At 33.9% G+C, this 21,116-nt stretch overlaps 1 protein-coding gene and 1 non-coding gene across 4 annotated transcripts in view; both read right to left on the minus strand.

Moving 5' to 3' along the window:
• Positions 1-93: 93 nt before the first annotated feature.
• On the minus strand, positions 94-165 carry TRNAD-GUC (transfer RNA aspartic acid (anticodon GUC)). Its single transcript has one exon. It is a non-coding gene; the product is annotated as a tRNA-Asp (tRNA).
• Positions 166-1,689: 1,524 nt separating this feature from the next.
• bnl (fibroblast growth factor branchless) overlaps positions 1,690-21,116 on the minus strand; it is a 239,004-nt gene continuing 219,577 nt past the window's right edge. For 2 of the 3 annotated variants that reach the window (XM_076128583.1, XM_076128584.1), the window contains exon 5: positions 1,690-5,461. In XM_076128583.1, the coding sequence (XP_075984698.1) occupies positions 4,958-5,461 (504 nt within the window). In that variant the 3' untranslated portion in view covers positions 1,690-4,957. The remainder of the gene's footprint in view (positions 5,462-21,116) is intronic. The other variant, XM_076128585.1, reaches the window with a different exon arrangement.

Here is a 21,116-nt window from a genome sequence, read left to right on the forward strand (position 1 = left end):
TGAAACAAAACGTTGTTAAAACCTTTATCATTGGACGGAAATGAATAAAAATCATAGTGATAATGAAAATATCATATCGTTACCAAAAAGAATCTCTCCGGCGGGGAATCGAACCCCGGTCTCCCGCGTGACAGGCGGGGATACTGACCACTATACTACCGAAGACTTGTGACCTAAGTGCGAAATTTAGACTCCAATTCTACACGGTGGTAATCTGAATCCAGCTACTTTACTTAAAGACTAGAAATACTGTAGATGATTGCTTAAAATGGGCATACGTATATTATCGAGTTATCATTTCAATTAAAAGTTGATAATATAATATCTTATTGAGTGAGGCTACTTATAAGTGTTCTTATTTATGATTAATAATAATTCTTCTTAAATATTGAGTATTATGGTTTTAAATTGATAATAAAGCTCGCGTCGAATAACTTTGTGTTTATAGAGGCAAGTAGCAATGTAAAAAGAAAATTCAGAGATTTATAGAGACACTGTCATTGTAACATCTCCATTACTAGCAGTGGTCCCTCTTGTTTTTACGTTTTAGTGTTCTCGTCTCAGCTTGCTGCTAAATTCAGGCACTCAAACTTATTTGGCGCAGGTCACACCTGTCCTAATTAATTATTGTTTTAATATTTATTAACTGCACGTTTGGCGCTGTAGTTAACGCGGTCACCTCGCCGCAATAATTATAGTGCCGTGTGTGTGGGGTTCGAATCCCACTCGCAACAAATATTTAATTTTGTATGACATGCACGAGTATCCAGGCCTGGATGTAAATTTAAGTAAGTATGTATTTAGCAGTAGATATAAATCCTTATGATATTTTATCAGTCATTTAGCTACCATAGTCCAAGCTCTGCTTAGTTCGGGATCAGGTGAAGGCGTGCGAGCTGCCCAAATATATTCAAAATTTGACTCCATTTTATGAAATAATTTTGTAACGTCTGTACTGTCTGTGATAACTCGGGACTCGAACCCGTTACTGTCATATGTTAAATACAAGATAAAAAAAAATGCTGTTTGGTATGATTATATTACTTTTTTGAGTTATACCTATGTATTGAACAGAAATTGGAAAAGCCCATAAGCACTTCGTGCGACTCGGGAATCGAACCTGAGAGCGAGATAGGGCTACTCTATTGCTCGGCTATCAAAGAGACGGCGACATTGACACTTTTAGTCTGAATAGCCTTTTATATTGTAATGAACATTCGGTTTGAATTCCTAGGTCGAAAGTATTATCGGCCTTTTTCTCATCTTTAATAGGGTGTTACCAATAGAAGACCAGAATTTGGTAACTTGCACGGTATAGGCAGTAGGCTCGCCCCCTTTTATATGGGACTAACATTGTTAATGGCGAAATGCGAGTGTACATAGTACAGCGTGATATTATGTATGTAACCTTTCCAAATATAATTGTCTCTGTTGCTTGAAGATTTTTTTACTTGCATATGTTACTGTTAAAGCCCGAACTGTGGTACAGTTTTACAGTGACACATATACCAAGAATTTCTTATCTGTGGATATTTTGCTAGACCCGGGAATCGAACCTGGGTTAGATATCAGCAACTTACTGAACGTAAGAGAGCATTTATATTATTTACTTGTCAACTAAACTGTTTACTATACTTGAATGGTAGGAGTGATATTTGGTGTCTGTGGCGGTAAAGAAAACACAAAGAATATAGAATCATTTTTATTTATTCGTCGGTATAAGAGGCTGTAAAAAGTTATTGTCTAAAAGTTTCGATCAATCTTTCTTTTGGTAGAACTAAGTAGGTAAAATAGGTATTTTTTAATATCATCTACTTTAGAAAAAAATCATCTAAAGATTAAACGTTTACAAATCAGAATTATAATTTTACACGTACATATATAAATGCACTAAGCAAACACGAACATTTTATAATATGTAATTATTGTAAAAAGGTATCGAAATTAATTAAGTAATACTGTTTGACTCCTCTTGACATTCTTAAATATAATTTTACAGAAACAAGGGACTTCGTCTAGAAATCGAGACATTTGAATTTTAAACCGTCAATGTCCGTTATAAATAAATTTTCAAAATGTCCGCTTCCCGCGCATCAAGATCCCTTATTCCTTAACAATATTGAATTTACTGAGTATAGTATCTGAAAATTAAGTGTTGAATCGGTAGGTTCACCCATAGGGGCATTAATTATGGCACATGGGCATTAAAATAACATAACACTCATATTTTTACACCATCATCGGCACACTGTTATGCAAACTCACGTCTCTCGCGATTTAGCAGATAAATAAATATTTTATTGTAAGTAGTTATAAATTATGGCGATATGTTGATGGGTTATTATTATTACAATAGCGTTGCGTAATGTGTTTGCTGTACATGTGATTGTGTTCGAAGACGTGGCGAGCTTGAGTTTGTTAACATCGCACCTCGTATAGCATAGCTTGCCTGTCATTAACTTTACGTATAGGAGAGCAAAATAAAAACCAATTGGTATCTGCTGAAGTTTCTTACAATCTCTATTCAATATAAAAACTACAAAACTAGATACTGTAACGGAGAACCATTTTTACAATACCGAAATACTGTTTCTACACTAACATAAAGATCGATTGGTATTCATTTACAATAACGAGTCAATTTTAACGAATCCGAGAATCGAATAATCGAATAATTTATTTGACTTATACGAAAACGACAAGGAATCGGTACGGTGTAATTATTTTATATAAAATGTTTATAGATGAGTAAATGCTTCGTTTGTACGTATTCCATGTCGCTTTCATGTGACACCTAACATATTATACATACATATAAATAAATTCAAAATATCATTCGTATAACATACGTAGGTACATCCATAAAGCTTGCATATATTCACAAAAAATGTCTTGAAGTTATTCAGCGAACATTGATATCGTGTGCGACTACCCGCAGTTATCTGTGGTCGAGTTAGTGATGTCTGAACCGACATCCAGCATCCGAAACATGTTCGTGGAGAAATTTTAAATGGATACGCGCTAATTGTGGGATAAAACCGAAAGTGGGACACGGCTTCGCATAATTTATGAATAAAATATACCACTACAAGTACCGACCTTTAACTTAGCGGATATATTTAACACACCATGTTCGCCGACTAACGTCCAAGAGCCTCCAGCTACAAAATCTACGCACATATTCAGAATGCGAGGGACATCACTAAAAAGAATGTAATCGTGTAAATCCATTCGATCACAATATTTGCGAATGCATCCATTACACACTATACAAAACCTCACAGTACGCACACATTGTTTCCGAACGGACTTAAAAATATAATACAAATATTATTGGCTCACTAAAAGTACAAGCGTATGACATCCTACATAGCTACATCGGTTGGAACTATAGGGGTCGAGAGAATAAAAAAAAACATCAACTAAAACGTTAACAAAATACGACTTTCTCTATGGAAAATAAATAAATTTACAAATTAGATACACGTTTTAGAACTACTTACTAATAGTCACTTCTTCGTCGTTCATGTTTATCACTACATTTTTGGACGAGTGGAAGCGAGCGGGCATCGTATCAGTGTATCATTGTGTGCCACTAGCCACTAGTAGTTGCGCAATTATCATGTGATCGGTTTGTTAGTGGATGAGCCCGCGGGACTGGTCTCAGTGGCACCGCGGGGTGTGTCACCGTGCCAGGCGAGCACCGCCACGCGTGGGAAACACTGGCAATACACAACCGCTCGCCCGCCACTCGATAACTTAGAATAGAATAAAGAAGCATGCCGTCCGCCGCACTACGTAATCCTATCATAGCCTAGGCCGAAAAACCAACATAAACTACATTACTCAGTCCAATTTTCAGTCAATTTCTTATGAAATTACACCTCAACACACGTTTCTAAGTACAAAAACGTTTCGGAATACCTTCTCCTCGTGTTATCAAGCATTCGGATGCAAATTATAATAGCGCCCGATGATGTTTTAATTTCTGATGATAAAATGCTTTAAAATTCGCGTTAATAGTCAATGTGTAAAAGGAATAGAACGATAATTTCTTAATTTGAATACTCGAGCTTTTAGTGCACTTTGTTAATGTGGAAAATTACGAGCATTTAAGATATCTGTTGACTATAAAATAATGTCGTGTTCATAACGGAGCCGAATGGACGCCGATCAAACCCATTAACGAATAACTTAAGCTTAATTAAGGAGACATACTAACCGTAGGTTCGCCTATTAATGGTTTTTTAAAGATACACCAATTACTAAATGAATGTTATTAGAAATGACCATTAATTATAAACGTGAATAAACGGTTGAACCGAGTGACGAGCGCTCGAGAGAGTAATTCCGAAACGATAAGTATTTAGGCTAATTTTTAATTGACAGGAATCTTTTGCCTTCTCCTAACACAGTTCCACCTTACCAAACGATAATCTCGACGATATAAAACAATGTTTTAGTAATTATCGAATAAAGTTAATTTTATCATCTACGTTAATTTCATGATAAGTAACAGTAACTAACAACTGGAATCTTGCCGATAAACCTACGTTTTAAAGCGAACTAGGAATATAATTGAGATAGATAATTTCAGTAGCTTTGGTAGAATAATATCATTCGTTTATTGTTAACATGTATCGACTTTAGCGGCAACTCTGCCAACACTCATTCGCTTGAGTATTATGTTTCGTACGTACTAGTAAAGGAAAGAACGAAGATAAATTTCGACAAACATTAAGATGGACGCGTCGCCGGTTCAACTTTCACGACAGTTAAATTGGAGCGCCATTCGTTAAGAGAGCAATGCTACTTTGTCGTAAACATTTCAAGTGTCGTTCGTTCGATCAGGGAACGACACTAAATAGGAATGATACAGAGATTCTTGCACGTGTAAGTGTGGAACGGTGCTAGTGTGCGAGCGCAACGGCTGCCCCGACCGCGACCAGCGTGCGGCTCACGCGCGACCGACCGCCTCCTGCGCGGTCGCCGACCGAAAAAACTCCACGTCCGTGGTGGTGGACATGGTGGACATCGTCGACTCGTCCCACGTCACTTCGGTCGTGGTCGTCGTCCCGTTCTCGTGTTTTCTCCTCGTTTTCGGATGCCGCTGCTTTTTCTTGGGATTGTTAGCCTTCTTGTGCTTCCTCTTGTGGCGCATGTTGTGCTTCTGGAGGCGTATGTGGCAGTTCCTGTGGCGGGGCATCGGCCGTTTCATCTTGCCGCGGTGTCTCCGCGGCGGGCAGTGGCTCTCGGGCGGGCCGGCCCAGCGCCGCGTCAGGGTGAGCGCGTACGGCGACAGGTTCCCCAGCGGCCGACTCAGCGGGATCTGCGTCCGTCGCGGTCGCCCCCGGTTGTCCAGCGCCAAGAAGGTTTTCTTCCCGTTGCGTATCCGCGAGTATGTATTGTAGTTATTCTCCTCTATATGTTCCTCGAACACACAATCGTCCGAGAGATCCTTCTGAAACAAACGAAAACGCGCGATCAGTTATCACTCACCGTCTATGAAAAGGTTCCTAATGGCAGAGTTCCGTATCATTGTTGCATTCATTACAGTAATACATAGTAATGGTTAAAGCAACCATTTCATTTGCATTGTATTTGATTAAGTAACAGTGGCCGTGCTCTACAATTACACTATCAGAACACAATTTATCACTCAATAAATTTTCTATAAACTCCTTTTGTGTATCAAGTGGAAGCCTTAGATGGAGATAGTTTGACAATTTCTACAAATTGGGGCTTTCCTTTTAGGATGACCGTATTAGCTCCAGTTAGTGCCGTTATGGTCGGAACTGCTTGGGCAGTATACAGATTGTTTATTCATAAATATGTATAAGTGAATCGCCGTAGGGTGTACTAATGCCTCTTAAATTGTCGCAAGACATATAATACGGTGGACATTAAATTGAATCTGGTATGGTCGCAGCTTACCGGCGCGGCTCCGGGGTGAGAATTATTGCCGAACTGATTTATGATGTTGGCAATTTGTCCTATCGGAAGTTCTTTAGTAAGTGCGCTGTTTTATACAGATTTGTGTGTTGAGGCATATTTTGTTGCGTAAATATGTAAATGAGTGGATAAGTTTCAGTTAAGCCTGTACTTTTAGATTGCTACAGTTTATGGCAAGATAGCCGTAGAGCAGAGATGATGGAGTGTACGCGAGAGGTGGTTTGTGCCTGCAGCGGATTGTTAAAGACTGTGAATAACGATGATGAAGATAATAATCATAGTTCTTGCCATAATAAAGCAGAATGAGATGTGTAATTTACTAAAGATGGAGGAGCAGTTATAAGACCTAATAGTTATACAGTATATTTAAACAAGAAAGTCTAACATAAAGACATTGTTATTTAGATATTGAGATCGCATTTTTGCTTTTGAATTTTGGGGTCACTTTAAAATGTCCGAGGATGACGGGTCTTTTGAAAAATATAGCGTAAAAGAAAATAGGTCAATATGTAAAGTGATCGATGTAAGCCTAGAATCAATTGCTTTCGCGTTACAACGTAACAAGTAACGACTAATAGCCAAGTAATAGTTTATGAATATGCACCATTAACTATGCGGTGTTCAGCGGATAAATCATTTTTATGAACTTTCTACTCTTTAGATATATAGTGGCAACACTGGCAACACTGCTGATTACTGGCAACGTTTCTCTTTTTAATATGTTGTTCTTAGTTTTAATTTTAAAAGTGAAGATTCACGAAACGAATTAAGTTAAAATCGAGCCGATTTTTATGGAAAGTTCTAATATTATCGATTTTTTTTATTGACAATCATAAAAAAGTTTAAAGATTTATTTTAAGACTAGCTTCATATCGATAGATTCATAACCAAAGATCGATAGCCCATATCATATTTATTTTTGAAAACTGTCACATAACGTTAGCCAGAGTAGGTCTCTACCTAAGTATACCCACTTAAGCGATATTTTGGAAAAATAAAATCGAACGTATTTAAAGTACAAGAATAAGTATACTTAGGTAGTTTTGCTTTGTATTCTTCAAGTAATAAGTATAAGATTCTAGTCTAGATACATACGACATATAAACAAAGATTTTATGCTAGTTCGTGAGCAAAACACAATCAATTAGGTAATATGTAGCTCATTTACATTAATACGCTTAAGGCCTTTTTCTAGGAGAAATTATATTGAAGCAGTAATGTACATAATATACTTTAGTATTATAATTACAACTATAAGATTAAAATATTTGAACGATAAAAAATCCTATATTTGGTTATCAAACATTAATATAGATCTAATGTGCGAATGCATTATTTCTTTAAATCAAATAAAAACTAAATTAAAAGGGGCATATTATAGCAAAAGCGCTGTTTATGTAAACTTTTCTACTATTCCTTTTTTTTACTTTAGCTTTTTTACTTGTATGGTAAAATGTTTGAATAGAGCACGGGTAGAATGTAAGGATCGTAGCAATGAGTGGCATTATTTGTGCTCCGCTAACCCCCGTGAAAAAAGTGGGATTATTTATACAAAAAATCCCGCCTTACAGAACACAAGTGTTCTACAACACGATCTGAGAATTATTTAATAAGTAACTTAACATATAGACTTATTAATTCTAAGTGCTTTACATTTTATGCTTCTTTCCATTGCGGAACTTATAGCAAAAATAGTCCACATAACGCATTTAAATAACAAATAATGTTGGAACATAAAATTTTATGAAACATACCCGTTTCCTATGAGGAATAGTGCCAACATAAGCTTGTAACTTGAAGTTGCTATATATTTTACAATTTCTATGCCACCCATGGAGTTTGGTGTTTCTAACGTCCAGGATTAATTAGATATCTATGTGAAATCGGACTTATGTGTTGGCTAAACATATTTGTGGAATAAAGAAATCTAGAAGTACTCAACTATAATCCTAGGGGCCAGTTTTAAACATACGAATAAGTGTAATAAGCTAACTGCCAGAGAAATTGACAGTTAAGAGAAGAAGACAACTATCAATTCGATTGATAAGTTATTTACTTATCCAAATGTGGCGAGACTCGGCCTGAATATTGAGGTACATAAACCTAGGCATCTAGTTCGATTGCCTGGTCATCAAATAATAATAGTGTACCTTTTCAACTCCCATAATACTTATTGCATAGTTGATAATGATACAGAGCTTATCTAAGATACAATAACAACATAATTGTTTTACTTCGAAGTCGTGCCACTAGCGCCATATACGGAAAATTCCCGCCTATTTTCTTTAACAGGAACCTAACATTGCTCTTGGCGCGAAAACCATAAAGTTGGCAGCACTGTCATACAGTATAAACTTATAATAAACCACTAGAGGTCGCTATTTACCCGCAAGCTTACGATGAAATTAATTCCTACAATCCTACAACTCGCACGGACTTTGCGGTTTACTGTTAATCGTAATCGACATCCGTGCTATACGTAATTGCGTGTAAACGGGGCTTTATTTTAATTATGAGTTCTAAACATTACCAACCATTACATAAAACGAACGTAAATTCTGTAAACTGTTACGAAACTACAATATTGTTAGAATGTTTCCTTATTTTCTCTTTGAAATTCTTTGACTAAGGAAACCTTTTATACGGACATTACTAAACTTTATATTTAATCTTCGTAACACTATTTTACGAATCGATAGAACACCAATATTTAATTAAGGAACAGCTCTATTAGAAATCCTTTAACTAAAAAACCGTACTTTATTATCCAATCACATCACTATCGGGAACAGATAATATTAACCGTTACTAATAGTTTAATTAAGGGAGGTGGAGGTTATTATCAATTAAATCGCGGCACGTCGCAACCGTCATAATATAACGTTATCTTATCGGGGGTTAGAGCTATTCTTGATACAGCTACAGGACCCGTTTAGTGTTTTGGTTCAAAGGCCGAATGTGTGAGAATTGGGTGGCGATAAGAACTAGAGATTGATTGTAGGCTATCTGGGTATCGATAAAGTTAACGTCTGAGATAAGATTCATTAAGTAGAAAGTTAGATACGTTGGATACCGTTTAATTGACTATTTAAATTTCTGTGCGTATTGGGTAATATACAAATAACTTATCCGCTTCGAAAAATTCCTTAACTTTATTTGTAATAGACGAATAAGTAGTAAATATTACGTAGTGTACACTATTTTGTCGTAAACTTACCAGTCGTACTTTGATAACTTTACTTGCCCGTCTGTTTATGAAAAGACTCCTAAGTTATTCAATATGACTGAATAAAGGTAAGTTCCTGGCCGGTAGTTTATGTGAAAGCATACATTATACATGCACGCATGCAATTTAATATTTCAAACTTAAGTTACTCGCTTTCAAACAAGACTAACAAGATTATTCTAATTCAATGATTCCCCGCAACATGTAAATAACGAACTCATAATATTTACATACATTTTCTAATCGATAAATCGTGCCAACCTCGTAGGTCAAACATTTAACGATCGTGAATTTATCGATAGCGATGATCGACTATCGATAGTGGATAGTCGACACGACACTAGCGAAGATAGGGTTATCGAGTACGATCTTTATGGATCGAAAAACAATCGCTAAAGAATTTTCGATTCGTGTTCCTTGTAAAGGATTCAATATGACGAAATTAAATTTTAGTATCCTTATTGACATGTTTCTTCGTATGTCACTTACGAAGTGATCAAATAAAATATTTTTTTACTATTTTGGTGTTGTAATAGTGGGTTATATACACCCACTGTGTGGGTTATTAGGGTGGCGGCACTGTACGGAATTTGGTTTTATTTACCAACCATAAATTTACCAGCTGCTTCTATAAAAACTTTGTAGAGCTATGTTTACTTCATTAAACAATTTTTAATATTATCTAGTTAATACTTTTTTATTTTATATTTTGTGTGTGTAATAATGTATGTCGTTCTTTGGCGATTAACTGTGATCATCTATTTTAATAAGCGAGCAAATGTCGGATGCATCGTAAGATAATATTACCAGCATTTTTATTTTCTTACTAAAAATAAAAATATTCCTACGGTAAAACAATTATTTGTTCCTTATTAATCTCTTGTTACATACCACCCACAATTACACCAAAAAGGTCGGTTCCACACCCTAAGTTTCTCTGAAATTGGATAACAGTAAGTTTCAAAGTAAACGTTAAATTAGAAAGCGCTTGAATCCTAATTTACGCATGTCTAAAGTTATTTATTCTGTAATAAATATGTCAATTACAGTAGCCTAGACGGGACAGATTTACAGAGGTGTCGGCCATGTTTTTAAATGACATTGAAGTCTGTTATTTTGACGTGGCGGGAATTTTATACTTTTTAGTGGGAAGGTTGGCAACGGTGGAGGAATATTGAAGAAGTAGAATATAGGGTGAGATAATAATCGTTAAAATTAAAATGTGTATTCGTTTATATCGTATTCTACTTATTTACACAATCGCAAGCAAATTATTTTGATAAGAAGAGTTCCTATTCTGCAGGGAATATTTACAAAGGAAGGAAGAAGACATGATATTATGTGTATGTATGAATACTTACTAGATTAACTATAAAAATATGATATCTGTGATAGAATGTACAGCTTTTGTCATTAGTGAAGCAGCTTCAATTCATCGTTGTTTTTTGGTAGAGCTTTAATATAATAATAACGATACGCCTGTCATCATGAAAAATTCATACATGAATGGAATAAAATGTTAGAAAAAATATAGTCTGGTTTCTGAAAGTGAGCAGCCCTTTTCATATGAAGATTAAATTGAAGTATTAATCAGGTATAGGTGCATAATGGCGTCTACGCGGCGTCACAACACCTATCACCACGCGATTTACTTCCCACTACTAAGAACTCACAATATAACTAGTTATTTAATGTAAAAACATACGAGAAATGCTGTAAATACTATTATCGGTTCAATGAAATGATTGTAAAGCTTGTTTTGCTGTTGTTTCATTCAAGTTCCTGGTGAATTAACATATAGTTTCTGCGTTACAGTAATTTGTTTTGCTTATTTATATATTATTTATCAGGTTGGAAAAAAGTTGGGGCTGTTATTGAAATATAAAACAGTTTTAACGTAACCACGTTTGAAGAAAAATGTCGTCGAAAAACCTCTTTATGGCACTTTTGTATGCGAATTGCAACTATAAGTCTAATTATGGGTTTTTTCTTTAACATACTTTTAATTTACGTGTTACGTATTAAAACCCAGCAAAATGGTTCTTACCCCTTGTGTATGGAATCATAAGAATGATGAAAAAGATGAATCTCTCTAAGAAAAATTACACATAATGTTGTTCAGCTTGTATTCGTCTCAATAAGTAAGAAATACTCTACAATATTGGGACAGCTTGCACCTTGTTCGATCGGCATGTAAATGTCATTTTTTTTTTTTTTTTTTTTTTTTTTTTTTTTTTTTTTTTTTTTTTTTTTTTTTTTTTTAGACAACTCCCGCACTAAGAATTGCTCTTGTGTCGCGGGGACTTTTACAAACATACAAACAACGGACACAAAGCACAACCAGACCCGAAACAATTATTTGTGGATCGCACAAATAATTGTCCCGTGTGGGAATCGAACCCACGACCTCCCGTTGCAGTGGTATCGGCGTGGCGACCTAAACCACTGCGCCACGGAGGCCAATCGCCAATTTAGGCGATTTTTTTTATTTGTGTGTTTGCCGACCAGGGTATACCGGGTTCTCGGTGGGAAAAAAGCTATTTAATGACATTAAATAAACGTACAACAGACGTTATGAAGAAAACTTTAATTTACTTTTGCCTGACAACTAAGAGATGCAGCTGAAGAACAATCTGCGCGAAGTGAGTAAGTATATTGGTTAGATATGTACATCCTTTCTGAAATTAGATGCATACAATAAAGGTGCAACAATAAATACTGGTATAGTTTTAAAATCTATTAGGGAATGCAATAACTCAGAGATCCTGGCCAGCGGCCATGTTTGTGACGTCATTTGACATTTGTTAGCGCCCAATTAACTGTCCGTACAGAAGTTGTATTAAAAACAATATGGATTATGACCTATTTGTTAAATTAACCTCGAATTAAAAATTAAGATCGGTAAGGTTTTATTGACTTTAGAACAACTTTTGATCTAAGATATTGTTATCTTTGTGTCCTTAGGTCATAGAAATAGATTTGCTCAGCCAGTAAATTGAACTTGTGACATTTAGTGCAAATGCAATTTTAATATTTACGCCTAAAGAGTTTAAAATGAATAACTCATATTATTTCAGTTTCTATTTAATTTAAGGCGAATCTAACGAATTAATAATGATTTGATGAAGATGTGATGTTAGCACAAATTGGTTACTCATCAACATCTTTCAGAAGCAGTAGCAATCAAGTATTTAACTAGAACAGGATGTTTTCGTTCGCAATTAATTTGATAAAATAAAAGCTCGTAAAAAATAACATCGTTCAGAACAGAATCGTGACACATCAGTGTTGCCAGCACAAATCGTTAGCGATTCCCAGAAAATGGCGATCGAGATCAATAACAAGATCAATGCGGTCAGATTTTACGTTTCCAGGTATTTAGGGATTCCGTCAAGCTTTACATTTAACCGAAAACTGCTTTTTGTGACGTCACACAATTATTTGTGGCCAGTCTAGCCTGTCGTCTGTGAATCTAGTGTTAATTTATGCGAACGCGGCGCCTCTAATAAAATTTAATGACGTGTTTCCGAACGGCCTGCTTCGAATTTTAAAAGTTTCATTCATAATTTTTGGAATCGGTCATCTGAGACCACCGTGGTTAGATTAATCGCTTAATTCCTTTTCGATTTCCGAATTGCAGAATCGACTAGCATAAAATAGTCGATTGTATCGATCGAATTTCAAATAACGATTGTGTTATGCGATGGCCGTCTGCTTTTTATTGTCTCGGAGCTTTTGATACTAAATAATTATATAATTAGGCACAACTAGTTTGCCTACTTAGGAAAACATCAAAAATATTGTTCTATTTCTGTAGCTATTTAAATATTGGAAGTTTATTTTACATAAGTATTTTGTTTAACACATTTCTATGTATTTTAAAAGTTAGATAAGATCTATGAACATAAATGCTGCTGCTTTTAAGCGAGTTCCACAATTTGTACATTTTACTATAAAATATAACAAAGTCTATTTGACAAGATGTATGGATGTGAATGAAGCAAAGGAAGTTTGTAAGGATCGTATCAAGTGGCGTTCTCTGGTTTCTCTAAGGGAAAAAGGCGTTATTTTGTGTAAAAAAATCGTGTTATATCGTGGCAAACATTAAACTTATTTGAAAAAAGTCTTTTTCACATTGTATATTGTCTCGTATTTCGATAAATAAACCATCAGTTATCTAGGAAGTAATAAAGACATCAAACTCAAAGATTCTAAGATTAATTTTAATAATTAGTTTTACTGACAGCCTATAGTTCCTTATTCACCAATCACGTTTCTCAAACATAATAATTATAGCGAAGTCGTTAATAGGTATTTGTAAAAACAAACGTTTTTATGTGTCTGCATTATTCAACAGTAGAGAATTTTAGCAAAATGTTGTTTCAATTTAATCTAATTTTAATCTTTATGTGTGAGAACGCAGTCGGAATGATATTTGATGACGTTTTATTTGTTTCGCTAGTTTTAGTGTTATTGACATTTTATGGGTCTTTTTTTAATGTTCACTTTGTTTCGGAACGGATTCTTGTAGTTATTTTTTATCTCACAGCTTTTGTTAGCGGCGTCAAAGTTTTGCCTGGGTAAAAAGTATGTGTTAATCCAGGTAGTAAACTATTTGTGTTCGAAGAAAATATTTCCCTGGGTAAATGTGTAAAGTTTGCGTTAATCTGGGTTAAAAACTATTCATTTAATAAACATCAAAATCCAACAATCCATAACAAACATTACAATATTCCAAACTTTCGCTTAAAAAATATAAGTAAGATAAAATAATTTTCACTTTGTGTAAGCATAGACAAAACATTTACTTTTTTATACCATCGTTTATTATTCAGTCTGTTTAGAGATAATAAGCTTAACAATTTTATCTCTACTCAAATTATAATTTAGTCATTAAAAGACTAATAAAAATAAAATCGGCCATCACGGCTCAACATCAAGTAGTTCTATATTTTGACTGCTTTACACAGTTACAACGCAGTTTGAGATTTATGGCGTAAATTAATGTTTTCTGACTAAAATAGAATTTATAATTAGAGCAGTTTTAACAGCTGTTTTATAACAATAGGATTGTTATGGAGATTATTTAAAGAATATTTATATAATACAGACAAAAGTTAGTTGCTATACCGTACGGATTTCAATGGATAACTATTTATATACGAATAGTCTTTTTTTTCAGTTTTACAACTATAAATATTTTCTTAAAAGATTTCAAATGAAGGGTGGTGTATTATTATATAAATACTCGGTTCGTGATCATTTTGATGAATTCTAATGTAACCCAACGGGTAAGTTCAAATGAGCATTGATTTCTGTCATTATTTCATTTGATAGAGTGTTTCACAAAAGGGTAGAGACATTTTGCACACGATATTGATTATAATTATGAAATCTATTTAAAGCGTATTAACGTCAGCAACAGCTTGTCATAAGCCACTTCAAAGTTACGCCAGAATATTATTACGATTGGTTACATTTAAGTAACATGGTTCCAAAACCAAAACAAATTCAATCAACATCCAATAAAAAAACCATAGAAAAGTTAGTTTTACTGTCTATGGTAAAGTAAAACTAACATCAAAGTATCGAATCACAGAATCGACTAATTCAAAATCGATTTTATTTTTATTGTGTTTAAATTTGGGACCACTTTAGATACGAATACACTTAGCCAAACGGTTTATACTGATTGTATTTACGTTAAAACAAAGGGTGTTAATAAAAAATAAATAAAATGGAATGAAGAGATAAAAAGTTTACGAGCCGTTACCTCATTGTCGTCACTAACGCACGTTTTATGGGGTTTTAAGAACTCCCATATTAGGTTGCTGGGATAGAGATGGAATTGACTCTTGAAAAAGTAATCTCGATCCCTATGTTTCATTTTCTATGGAATGTGTTTTAAAGTATTTGGATATAATATAATAATATTACGGTTTTGCAAACTTCGACTGCTGGACTTTTATTTTGAATAGTACGTAACTAATTAGTGAATAACATTATTTAGCTCATGTTTAAGTATTCCAGTTAACACAAAAACTTATCAGCAAAAAGAAGATTTTTGATGAGTACTTGAATTATACAACAATTCACTTCTGAATTACTTCTGCTTTAGATAGATTACCCAGTTCGAAAACCGCTGAAATAACTGAAAATCATCATCATCAGCCTAGCCTTTCTTCCAACTATATTGGAGTCTGAAAGAACCCCAGTCAATGCTGTGGTTGCAATCTTACCAGATGCAGCAAATCATTGCTAAATATAGCAAAACATTTGGATGATAATGATGGGCTTATTTTTCTATTCTGTAACCTTTGGCAACTAATAAAGTACCCATAAAACAATTTGACGTTTATTTCTGTGTGTACGATTTATATGTTTATACACTCTTAATGTAAGAGTTCTTATGTGTGTTGTTTTAGTGTAAATAGTCATTTTACTACTAAAATGAAACTGTCATTGAGTTGAGACTAAACAGATTTGATATGTTTGACCTAGTAAGTGTCAATGAAGATTATATTTACCAGTAACCACTAAATAATCTTGCTTTTAAAATGGGGCTGTAAATTTTCTAACCAGATTAGAGTTTTTTTTTGGCATTATCGAACAGTTTTGCAATATTTTTCATTTCTAAGTATAAAAGAATTATTAATAAACTAAAGTTTTTGAGAGTGCCGCAATAAGAATCGCCCCTTATTACTAAATAAGTAGTCACCCACTTATTTAGAAATAAGGGGCGTAGTCACCTACTTATTTAGTAATTGGGTCTAAAACCCAAACATTAATTACTGGTAGATATAGAACAGCGTTTTTAGAGCAAAATGGACAAATATGAATATGAAATGCGCAATTAATTCAGATTTAAATTAACATCGTTTTACATCTCTGTTGATTTTGTTTTTATTATCTAATCAAACACCAGTTCTATGAGATCTCACGCTCCACCGAACTCGATACCTTATTCGATATCATTATTAATCATTATTAAATTTATATCGAATTATAATCTCCACATCTATTCGGTCTCGTAAACTGCCTTCCTCGTCCTTTCGGAGATTCCACGGCTAATAAAAAACTAATAAAATATGTGATTGTCGATATGTATACACAAGTTTTAGTGGTTTATTTAAAACAAGCTATTTCTTAATTCTTTACGAGTGTACCCGTCTGATCTACTTTAGGTACCGCCATCTTTAAAACATCTTTTTTAAATTTTATTACCCTTGTAACACTGAATTCTATTGTGGGTGTAGGATTATACAAATTTGTAGTTCTTTAAAGGAATTCCTTGATGTTCAATTTTAGTGCTCATTGTCATCTTGTAACATCTCGATTTTATTTCAGTCGGCACTTAAATGTATCCGAATTTATATCTTAACAAAAAACTTTATTGCACCAATCAAAATGCTATCTCAGATATTTATTACTTAGACAAATAAATAATATTTGATTCACTGCTTTAAAAATAGCTATGGTAGAGAATCTTCCGCACTTAAGAAGGCCCTAAAACAAGCTAGTCGCGTCAAACCGTCGATACAAACTACCCCATAAATTAAAACATCCCTTAGGAAAAAATCAAATTCCGAGAAAAGAATCAAAAAGCCATAAATATAGCGTCATATTAAAACATAAAATAGGGTAAACAATCGTAAATAAAAATTACAACGAAAACACACAATGGGGTCGTTAATTCAAGTATAAATTATGTCTATTTTGTGGTCCGCTTTACACTTTTTTGTTGTCCTTGAGTTTTTTGTTGTGGCAATACAAGCGGCGCCTGTGGCGCGGCGAAACCCTTTAGTCAGAATACAAAAATCAAACTGTTCATTTTTCGAATAACTTTTTTTAAAGTCTATGTGGCCGGTGTGCTATCTTCTAAAGCGGGCTATTAATACTCCTCTAGTCATTATCTGAAAACGCTTTATTTCGTAAAGCGGGCCATTGTACGTTTTAGTCGATTCGTTTTGTCCTGATGGAGTAATAAATAGTTAACTTACTGTTCTGTGGCGTGGACTGTCGGTCGCAATTTGCTTCGTGGACAGATTAAATTACTTTGAATTTCCTAAATAGTAAGTTAATTTACATTTTATAGTGAGAATTGATTGACTGACTCGACATCATGAGAATATTAACTGCCATTTTATGCAAACAATTATAGATAAATATTGTAACTTTCAACAGGCAGTCTGAATTGAAATTATTATAATAATTGAAGAGATAGAATTACGCACAAAATACATATGTTGATAGTAAGAATTTAATCAAAGGCTTTAAACTACTTATAAACTAACTAGCAGTTAAAATAAACGTTAAACGTTATATTACTAGCATTTAAACATACTGAGTAACACTAAAACTTTTCTACAAGATAATTAGAGTATTACCACACTAATATAAATGTATAAAGTAGCCTTACAAGGCTGACTAAATGTATGCCTTTGCTTTATGACAGGTTGTAAATTAAAAAGTTACAACACGGACATGAGTGATCTTGTGTATTTCCGGTAGTTAAAAAATAAAGTGCAATTAATAAATTATTGAGCTTTTCTTCTAATTAAGTAATTTATGTATCACTTCGTATTCAAATATGTACAGGAGTCTTGGGTTCAATTCCTATTAACAAAATAATATTAAGTCTATTTATAGTCAGAGCTAACCGTGGGTATCCAGAAATTTTGATTTTGGTTCTAGTTGTACATTTCGTAAGAGCTTTTCATTTTGAACAATAAGAAAGAACCATAAGAAGTGACAATTTTGTAAATAAAATTCCAGAAGTCTCGGGGCTCCTCTCGGGGCACACAGTGCCGCGCTGGTTACGCTTTTATCTGAATTTTGATTCAGTGTAATTTTGATAAACACTTAAATCTATACTCTATACTAATATTATAAAGCTGAAGAGTTTGTTTGTTTGTTTGTTTGAACGCGCTAATCTCAGGAACTACTGGTCCGATTTGAAAAATTCTTTCAGTATTAGATAGCCCATTTATCGAGGAAGGCTATAGGCTATATATCATCACGATACGACCAATAGGAGCATAGAACAAGTATTTTTTTTTACATAAACGGGGAAAATTTTTGACCCATTCTCTCTTATGTGACGCAAGCGAAGTTGCGCAGGTCAGCTAGTTATTACGTGTAAACTTTGGTTGGGCGTTTATTTTTTAAATCATTTTATTTGTCGCGTGCGATCAAGTTAATGGCGTCCGGTTGTCATATTGACATAGATTAAAATGAATGTCATATAGATAATAAATTATAATTAACGATATAATTACGAAGACCATTAAGCTTTGCTAAAGAAGGAAAGATTAAAGTAGTGTTGAGATTGCAAATATATTAAGTTGATCTACTGAATAGCATTGAAAGCAGATAATATTTTAACATTTTCTCTTCCAGATGGAGAAAACCCTTTTATTATTTACTTTCATCTATACTAATCTATACTAATATTATAAATTATATCTATACTAATATTATAAAGCTGAAGAGTTTGTTTGTTTGATTGTTTGTTTGTTTGTTTGTTTGTTTGTTTGAACGCGCTAATCTCAGGAACTACTGGTCCGATTTGAAAAATTCTTTCACTGTTAGATAGCCCATTTATCGAGGAAGGCTATAGGCTATATATCATCACGCTACGACCAATAGGAGCAGAGTATGAGTAAAAAGTGTCACAAAAACGGGGAAAATTGGGATCCATTCTCTCTTATGTGACGCAAGCGAAGTTGCGCGGGTCAGCTAGTTTATAATAATATTATATTTTTTTATATTATAAAGCTGAAGAGTTTGTTTGTTTGTTGGTTTGAACGCGCTAATCTCAGGAACTACTGGTCCGATTTGAAAAATTATTTCAGTGTTAGATAGCCCATTTATCGAGGAAGGCTATAGGTGATATATCATCACGCTACAACCAATAGGAGCAGAGTAACGGTAAAAAATGTTACAAAAACGGGGAAAATTATGACCCATTCTCTCCTATGTGACGCCAGCGAAGTTGCGCGAGATAGCTAGTATCAGATTAATATAAACTATCATTATCATTATAATTAGAATACATTCTTATTTGCTATTAAACTTCATCTAACATCTATCTGCATAAAAATGAAAGTAAAAAGTTATCTTCTGTAAGTGTATTATATACTAGAATATGAGAATTAACGCGAACACGCATGTTAACTTAGAATGCCTGACGTTTCGGCGCAGGCTACACTGGCCGTCGTCGCAAGTTGACTCAGTTAGATTGTTTGAATACGTAAGACACTAGTAATTTAATCCTGATTGGATGTAAATTACTAGCGTCTTACGTCTTTGACCACCAAAAATTTAATTAATAACTAAAAAGATTTTACTCTTCAAATATGTGTTTGTCGAAAAATTAATGAGAAGTTAATCCAATCTAATTACATTTAAATACCAACGATAATTAATCTACAGAATTTTTATTCGATATCTATGGCTCATTATTCAAAAATTCCCGCCACTATCCTAGAAAGTACTGTAACGAAGTACCACAGATTATAAATGATCGATGCGTGTTAGTCGATTTATCGTTTGTCCTAATAGTTATCAAAACATTCTATTGCTTTCCAATTAGTTTGGGGAACGGTAGCGAGAAAGTAGTGAGTGATAAATTATTGAGAGGTACTCAGTTTTGGACTTACAACGGTACGTGAGGCTTGAGAGCTTCTTGATCTTTAATATTAATTATTTGTCTTTTTGTTTTAATCGCTCATTGACTAATACTTTGATTAAACAACTGGAATTAGGGCTAAGGAGAAATACATCTGTGTACAACGATACGACGGCTTACGATCTTCTATCACTTTCATAAAACAAAATTTTGTTATCCTAATATTTCATTTCAGAACATTGACTGCATAAATGTGGATAGAAATATGTGGATGGAGGGCATGGAAGCCTTTGTCTTGCAGTGGGACGATATGAGATCATAATAAGTAATAACTGTGGAGGTACTATCAAAGTCACTTTGCTTTCCGCGTCAGCGTCGTAACAAATACTTTTCATATAGAGCTGGAAAACAGACCATAATTTTAATAGTAACCTGAGAAACATCTGTCTCCTCATAGTTACCTTTAAAGCTAAAATTCAAATAACTTTGAGACGCCTTGCGTCCTCATCCCAATTAATTTGAAAGCCTAATTTTAATAAACTTTTCAGCAGCTGTCACCTGAATTACTAATTTTGAAGCCTAATTTAAAAACCGTTTTCTAGAAACGCAAATTCTCATCTTCATCCTAAATGTTAACGTTAAAAACCTGAAAGTTTCAAAACGTAGTACCCTTTTACTTCGCTCGAGTGAAAGTCAATTACCATTGAAAATAGTCGAGTTATTCCTTAGAGTATACAAACTATTTGAAGTATTCCTTTATAGTCGTTTAACGATGAAGTTGCTAAAGTGTTGCTAATAGTGATGTTACTTTTAGACATTTATTTAAAATGGGTTTTATTAGTTACGGATAAGTATCCGATAGTTTACCAGGTGGTTTTTTGACTAAGATTTTCATACATTTTCTTGGTTCGGCAGTTAGACTTTCACTTATACACAAATTGTGAAACAGGTCCTTAAGAATATGAATTTGTTTTGATTTAAAACCTGCTGTATGGTTTCTGTGTTTGAAAACTTGCGTCTAACGCGAAGTAATATTTATATTGCAGAATGGATTGAGAATCAGAGTTAACGAAAGCTAAACTGTTCTTTTATAGCGACATAAAATACACAATAGCTTCTAAAAGTAATTTTTAGTTATTTAAGTCAACTTATCCCAAAATATAACCCAAAACAATCCCACTTCCTTTCATCCTAAGCTAATAAAGGAACAATAAAACTAATTGCAAACGCCTAATAATACTGAAATAACATTCAAAATTAAACACAATTAACTTCTTGTCCAAATTTAACATCATCTTTTACGATGTC

This window comes from Anticarsia gemmatalis, chromosome 21 (genome assembly GCF_050436995.1).
Source record: "Anticarsia gemmatalis isolate Benzon Research Colony breed Stoneville strain chromosome 21, ilAntGemm2 primary, whole genome shotgun sequence".
NCBI classification, from domain to species: Eukaryota; Metazoa; Arthropoda; class Insecta; order Lepidoptera; family Erebidae; genus Anticarsia; species Anticarsia gemmatalis.